We start from the raw sequence: 7,934 nt of genomic DNA, 5'->3' as shown, positions 1-7,934 counted from the left end.
AATTAAAAAAATAATCGTTTTATTTCGATTACGTTCTTTTCGTAATCGTTGCAAGCCATAATTGTAATCACGATTAAAATACGATTAATTGAGCAGCCCTATTAAAGAGCACAGGTTTTGCAGGTCAGTATTTGTGCTCTCACCTGTGAAGGTTTCCTCAGCAGCACTGTGTGCTGCACACACTCCACCATCATAGCCAGCACCTGCAGCAGAGCCAGTCTGTGGCCCCGTCTCGCAGCAGCCCCCAGCACCTGCTGCTCCACCTCCAGGAGAGTCATGGTCGACACCCCCAACTCCTCCTCATCCTCCTCTTCCTCCACTGCAGCTGCACAGCTGGCCAGCCCCTGCAGGAAACACAAGGTTACCTTCTGCACAAGTGGAAAGAACAACTAACTGAAACTAAATCTACACATTTCTAACTCTAACATCAAACTCAAATTTCAAATTAAATCAACAACTAAACAGATTTTAAACTGAGTGTAAAAATAAATAGAAAGTAATGAAAAATGAATAAAATCACATAAAAGCTAACCTAAAAAAAGTGGGGTTTTAAAAGTGATTTAAAAGTCAGTAAAGAGCAAAGACAGAGTTTGCAGCCCTGATCTCCTCAGACATGCAACATACTCTCTACAAAATTAAACAATGTGAGAATGTATTACCCTGGATAAAATGTCTGTACCTGCAGCAGCTCCAGGAAGAAGTCTCCGGGCAGGTCCGAGTCTTTGAGTTCATTCAGCAGCTGCATCAGAACCTCCAGCCTCCACTGCTCTCCGGACAGCTTCTCATACAGAGCATCGTCCTCCTCACTGCCACATGGAGAAGAGGAGAGGTGGAATGCCATAAATAAAGGGTGGCTCTTTAACCAGTGCAGATTGGACCAAGTCACAGTAAATGTAATGTCCCATACTGATTTATGTATCAAAGAAATATACTGTTAAAGCCAAGGCTGTACCTAATGTTTTTTTAAATACATTTACATTTTGCACTTAACAAACATTGGGATCACACCATTTGGAAAACAAACCAATGCATCAGCACTGGAATCTAATTCTAAAAAATAGCATAATGCTTATAATGTTAATGTAGCCTTATCTTTATCTGCAACTGTTCAGAAAGGCCATGTAACCCCTAACAGAAAAAAGCTGCACAGCATTGGAATGCTGTAGAGTCTAAATGCCAAAGATAGCATGAAGCTCCGGAGCGTCTCACTGTGGGGTACAGCCCTGCTTCACCAGAGAGACCCCCACCCCCCCGTCACCTGCAGCGCTCTCTGCAGCTCAGCCTGGCTCCTCCATCACTGCCGGGGGTGAAGAGCAGGTCCGCTGCCCCCCCGCTCCTCTGTCCCTGCAGACCTGAAAGCTGCCTCAGGGCTGACAGAGCTGCAGACGGCTCAGCGTGGCTCAGGTACCTCAGCAGGATCTCCTGACAGGGGGCGCTGTGGACAGCAGAGCACGGCTCATTTTCACATTCAGTTATGCAACCTTAACATTTCTGTTGACCTTTTTCCAAAGTACATATCATTCCTGCCTCGCAGACTTTCTGCCAGCTAGAGGAAAAAGTTAGAGACCTGCACAATGCTTCCAGCTGCCACAATTTCATTTTTAAACATTTGGCAAAAATGAAGATGAGGAAACATTTACAAGATTCATTCATATTTGAAGTCAAAATACTGTCAAAATGCTTAATAAATGAGTAGAGTGCCAGTGTTTCATGGGAACAAAGACAGAGGGTGTTTCTCAATGTCGAGGAAGGCTCCTCCAGAGCCACTATTTCAAGGATGCTACGTCATCGAGTCCCGCCGAAGGATTGTTCCAATGTCCAGGCTCCTTGGAATTCTACCGAGGCCGGCGTCCTTCGTTGCGGGACATTTCGAGGCTGCACATGTGTAGACTCCGTGGGCTTAAAATCCCCACAATGCTTTGCGCACGGACAAATTTCCAAAATCTTTGGCGGAAAATGTAATGCCTCTCAAATGACGCACACCTGCACACTTGCTAGCCTGTTCCGCTCTTCGTTTTCTGAGGCTGGGAGGTATTCTTGCCTCGTTTCTTAAGGAACTCACTCGGAGGTACATGTGCTACCAAGCAAGCCTCCTCAACATTGAGAAACACCCAGAGTCACAGAGCTGCAGCCTACATGTCAGGTCAGACAACTTGTGGTTAGCACTATTAAACAATGAGGACAGCAAGGGACATTTAAAGGTTTATGTGCTCTACATTGTGCTGTGGCTAATGGCTCTCATTCAATTATTGCACAACTAGGGGATGCCATCATGAATCAAATAATACATTAATTAAAAAAAATATAAATATATATATATATAAACTTAACACAAAAAGTAAGGAAATGTGTGTTTGGTAGAGTATTTCTTTGTTGTAACAATGCTTTTTGGCAATACAGGTGAAGGGCAGTCACGGCAGGCTCCTGGCAGCCGCACGAGACCGGAGAGTAGCTGCTGTTTGGCATTGGCAGAGGAGATTTGTCACATTCTTCATGGGCCCAACCGACATACACAGCTCTGCTGATCATCCCACAAATGCACGTTCCTCACAAATGCGGCACCATTGGAAAGGTAACAAAACAGGCTTTCCAACGGTATAAAATGTATTGCCAAGAAGTATTGTGAGAACAAAGAAATAAGCTACTAAACACAAATGTTCTTACTTTTTGTGTTAAGTTTATATATTTATTTTTTAAAGAAACACACGACAGGTGACACAGAGCACATATCAATGCCTAAGCAGAAAAATAATAATAATTTTAGTGGGAATTTGATACACATGTGTTGTGTTCATACTGTACTGAAATGAATTGGAATCCATGTAACAGATGGGAAACCTTACCGGAGGTGGGACACATTCTGCTTGGTGAAACAGAAGAGTGTGAAGACAACAGGAAGAACCTCCTCCAGAGCTGTCAGCAGGGACGCTGACGGACTGTTCCCAACAACCCAGATCTGACAGAGACACAGGAGCAGAGAGCATGAACTCACCACGGGGGGGCTACTATCATCACTGTGACATTCAGGTTCCTGATGGTATTGTTTAGTGCATGCCTTCAGGTGTCCTCACCTTGTACACATCACTCACACACTGGGACAGCTCACACTCCTCCACAGCAGCTTGGGATTGACCCTCATCTGGAAAACAGACATAAGCATCAGTTCAGCTCTTATCATGCATATGCTGTGTGTGAGGCCAACACTACAACATGTATTAGCTGCACATCTTGAGTATACATAAGATACACAGCATGTGAGCTCAAAAGCCTTCAGGTGAAAATATGTGATATCTCTTTTGTTTTTAATTCCATTTCCCAATTAATTATTGCTTGTACTTAATAAATAAAGATGTACAGGTATACTTAAGTTCATTGGGTTAGCCAATACCAACCATATAAACAACACTACTAATTTACTCTCTGAACATAGTATGTGTCATAGTGTCCTTGGGCAAGATACTTAACCCCAAACTGCTCCTGTAGGCGGGCAGTCTACGGTATTCAACTGTATGCAAGTCTCTGTGGATAAAAGTGTAAGCTAAATAATATGTGATGTGATGTACTGGCCATGCTACTGACTGGAGGCGGGGGTGCAGCGGTGGAGGGGTGAGAGCAGAGGAGTGAGCAGGTGCTGGCGGGCCGCGCCGGGCTCCTCCTGCACCAGGAGCAGCAGAGACCTGGTGGCCACTCGCTGGAACTGCTGGGCCGTCAGCTGGTCCTTAAAGTGCAGGAGGTCAAGGATCTATAGACGGAAAAACCAAAGCACCCCTTCAAACAAACAAACAGACAAGTGTACTTGATAATAGCTGTTCTTCACGGCAATACATTCACTGTGTTAACATGCACTGAAGCAGGACGACGGACGAAACACAGGAAGTCTACACACGTCCTAGACCGCTTTCACAATCATCTCCACATGCAGCAAAGCTTTTGCGGCCTTCAAGTAACGCCCATTTTTGCCTTTTAATAGTCAGTGAAGCACTGCATGAAGACGATCACAGGAAACCCTCCAGCAGCGACTCCATCAACCAGTTAAAAGAAATAAAACAAATGTGTTGTGTGACATCAGCAGTACAATTTAACAAAAAAAAGGCTGTCATTTGGTTTCCATACCCCTTGTGTTTTAACAATGCGAAGCATCAAGTCTTGGTGAACAGCATAATGATAATGAACTTTATTTGTAAAGGGCCGCTCCAAGAAATATTTAGATTTATGTTTCTCTCTTTTCATGCTTCTGGCTGTCGCAGTCTCTTGTCTCTCCCGTTCTTTTGTGCCTACGCATGGGTACAAATGTCTGGTGAGGTCCGCACATTTTCCTGTCAAGTTTGCTTTTTATAAAATCGGAAACATTGCTTGAAAATTGCCGTAACCCATCTTTTGAGCGTGCGCCAGGTTTATAAATGAGGCCCCAGAACAGTGGTTATAAACTGTAAAAATGCGTTTAGAGAGTAAGAACAACTTTGCAAATGTAATGTAAAAACAATCATAGTCTCGCTTAGATTGACCTGAGGACAGACGTGTGTGAAGTAGCTGTCTGCTGAGGCACACTGCTGGGGGGGGGTCACCAGGATCCAGGCCACAGCTTCACATTTCCTCCAGTCGGACTCGCCCCCTGCAGGACACAAACAGTGTTCTATCAGTCAGCAGGGGAAACATCATGTCTATTCTATAGGAAGTTTCAAAAGGAAAACTACTCAAACACGGATGTTTTGCGTTAGTGCTGTTATTGTTCAGGTTGACTGGTTTAAATACACTACATTAGGGGGGGGCTATTTATTTCTCTACTTGATTCTTTCAGACTTTTGCTCCTCACCCATTCCTCCCTCCAAGATAGCTCTGACTACAGCCTGGACCCCTTTAGGCTGCATCAGGCGCTCAGACAGCAGCCAACCACACAGACACCTCAGCCAGGCCGGAGCTGATCTCAGAGCTGACCCAGGAGCTGATCCAGGAGCTGACCCAGGAGCTGATCCAGGAGCTGATCCAGGAGCTGACCCCCTGGCAGATCCTCTGCAGCTTCCCACTGCAGCAGACTATAGAAGGGACATTACATATAAAACACAGCCTCACAGGCCTTTGTATATATGTATATACTGTATAGGGCACTCTAAAAATCTTCCATGGGGTGGGGGGGTGGGGCACAACACAATATAATCATTTCAACTATTTATTTACTGTGTAAATGACCGCTATGTTGTATGCATGGTTAGGGGCTGGCGTAGGTATGGGTGTGACGCTGCGAACCCCGGAATCATAACAACTCTTGTTTAAACTGTTGCCGTAATCGGTGTCGCAAAAGTATCGAGCGACAGGGTCTAGTTTGTGCAACGGGATTGATTGATGTCGCACATTTTTGCACCCTCGGTGAGTTGAGCGAGGTATGTGACACTACAGAGACTTTGTTACACGTCTTTATTTGATCCGTGATTTAATACATTTGTGGTTTATCTGAATGCTTTGTACTTGTTGCGATGTTTTGTAATGACAATTAAGTACCTATGTTTGTGTTTATTTTTAGTTTTCACGATGCTTGAGAGAGTATTAAAGGAACTACATCCCTAGAGACTCTGCTGTGTTTATTACCGAGGGCAGCTACATACTGTTAAAACACATCAACCACTTATTCCAGCACAGTCTCCCACAAACCCTCCTCCCCCGCCCCACCAAACATAGACATGCCCACCTGTTTGGGTCCACCCTGGAGGATCAGCAGCTCCGTGATAACGATTGGCTGGTAGATTTTTCTTAGAAGCTTTTTGAGGGCCTCCTTGCAAGTTTTACATTCCTCAGGACTGAGGTCCTGCATCTAAAGTTTGCAATAAATACAAAATAGAAGATGCCCTTTATCTCTCTAGCCTATACACATCAAAATAACTGTCCATTGTATCCAGATGTGTTACCTTCTCCTCTCGCCGGGGCTGGTAGCCCAGCTGGCACAGAGCAGCCATCACGTCCCCCAGATGGCGAGTGAACACCAACGTGGCGAGACAGGATAGCTCTGCCAGCTGCAGGAGAACCTTCATGGTGGTCAGAAGGCGGCGCCCAGCGGCTGGCACCGGAACAGCATGAAAAACTTTTTCCACCATGGCTCCAAACGCTGACCTGCGACCCAGTGGCACGCCCACTCCAGGGGCCAAGTATGGGCAGAGTCCCAAGGAAACCACAAATTGAAAAGCTGCTCCAAGCGTCTTCTGCTGGGTGACACTGAGGACATCAGGAGGTAAAGCTGGAGCCATTTCAGGGGTGCGGAGTTTAGATGCAGATGGACGAGGGGTCTCCCTGAACCGTTCCAGTTCAGCAGACAGGTGTCGTCCTAAGGTGAGCAGCAGGAGGAGACACTCCTGGACAAAGCCCCAGGGGACATCTTCTGTATCGCTGGAGAACCAGTCTGACCCAGCCCTCACCTCCTCCCTCAGCCTCCTCACCCCCTCAAAGCTGCTCTCAGTCTGCAGCTGCTCCCAGAGAATGGCTCTGTTGGCCTGCAGGGCCCCCAGGAGGGCCTCCTGCTGTGAGGATGGAGCATCATGCAAGGACGACTCTATATACACACACACACACACACACACACACACACACACACACACACACACACACACACACACACACACACACACACACACACACACACACTTTAAATGTAATGTATTTATTTCTGGACTGGCAATTCATTTGTATGATTGCAATATATTAATAATCCATTAAGAGTCAAAGCTCCGGGGACTGAGGCTAATTTCTATGGTTGTAGTGTGGCTGACAGTTAAACACAGGGGACGTTATGCTTCTGCTACAGACCATAATGCACGCAACATAAGTTCTGTCCCATACCATGCTTTACTTTCTGCTGTTAAACACTTACCAGCGACGGGTTTGGTGAGGACAGAGATCGCTGAGAGGATAGCAGAAGTCATCTCTGCACCACACCAACAACCACACTGTACACGTGCACACACACGAGTCACCTGTTCCGGATCTGACGTCTTGCAATGTCCTCATCCATGTGAAACCTCCGACTTTAATGTGCTGCTGCTAAAAGCATTATAACCCTCAGAAACCTATTTCTTCATCCATGCCATGGAGTTCCATGATGTATTGTATGCAACTCGCTCGGTGTGAGTCTTAATGGCGCTGAAATTATACGTCAGAAGTATCGTCCCATAAATATTACGTCATACATAGAAGAGCGACCAGAGCAGAGGGCATGGAGCGTACAACCGTTCTCCACGGTGGCCACTATGGAAAGCGGAAAGTGCCACTATTCACCTGTTTATTTCGCCCGGTTTTCACTAAAAACAAGCGTTTTTCGCCCGGTTTTTAACACCCGAAAACCGCGCGAATATTAATATGATAATGAGCCCCTCCTTCTGATTTCCATAGCCACTACGTTTAAAGTGCCTGGAACCAATCAGTGAAGAGTAAAGCCAGACCAAAGCAATCTGTAGATGAAAGGTTCCAGACGTATATATATATATATATATAAGGTGTATATATACAGGGCCGTTTCTAGCTTTTTGGGGGCCCTATGCAAGATGCTGTTTGGGGGCCCTAGTTTTGACAATTTTTTTTAACTACAATGGGGGGGATTCCGAAGCCTTTAAGATGATCTGTGGAGATGCATCAATCTGTTACACTTTAATAGGAAAACAGGCTAATTTCACGAAAACCAAGTAATTGAAAATTACAAAAAATGATATTAAAAAGGTAAACAATAAGGCTCCTCTATGTCAACAAATGCAAGAGATGCAGCATTTTCTCAACAATGTTCAGCCCAACGATGATTTGAACTTTATTACCTCTAAAACCCAAGCCACAGCTTTGCTATCATTGCAGTTTAGTCGTGTTTATATCCTACATTGGATTTGTAAGCATATAATGCTTCACCGAACACACAGTGGCGACTGGTCATTAGGCACAGCCCCACCTAGTGTCAGCAGAAA

At 45.3% G+C, this 7,934-nt stretch overlaps 1 protein-coding gene across 1 annotated transcript; it reads right to left on the bottom strand.

Moving 5' to 3' along the window:
- Positions 1 to 143: 143 nt before the first annotated feature.
- Positions 144 to 7,179, bottom strand: tango6 (transport and golgi organization 6 homolog (Drosophila); the record flags this gene model as incomplete). The annotated part of the gene is made up of 11 exons (XM_010790002.1): positions 6,857 to 7,179; positions 5,901 to 6,538; positions 5,684 to 5,806; positions 4,814 to 5,033; positions 4,506 to 4,612; positions 3,580 to 3,742; positions 3,072 to 3,139; positions 2,844 to 2,956; positions 1,259 to 1,435; positions 680 to 806; positions 144 to 344 (listed from the first exon to the last, which is right to left on the bottom strand). Coding segments are annotated over exons 1-11 (1,989 nt in total), but the record flags the coding sequence as incomplete, so codon positions are not given.
- Positions 7,180 to 7,934: the final 755 nt, after the last annotated feature.

This window comes from Notothenia coriiceps, unplaced genomic scaffold, assembly GCF_000735185.1.
Source record: "Notothenia coriiceps isolate Sejong01 unplaced genomic scaffold, NC01 NC01_scaffold00033611, whole genome shotgun sequence".
NCBI lineage: Eukaryota > Metazoa > Chordata > Actinopteri > Perciformes > Nototheniidae > Notothenia > Notothenia coriiceps.
This window is presented reverse-complemented; position numbering and strand designations above follow the sequence as displayed.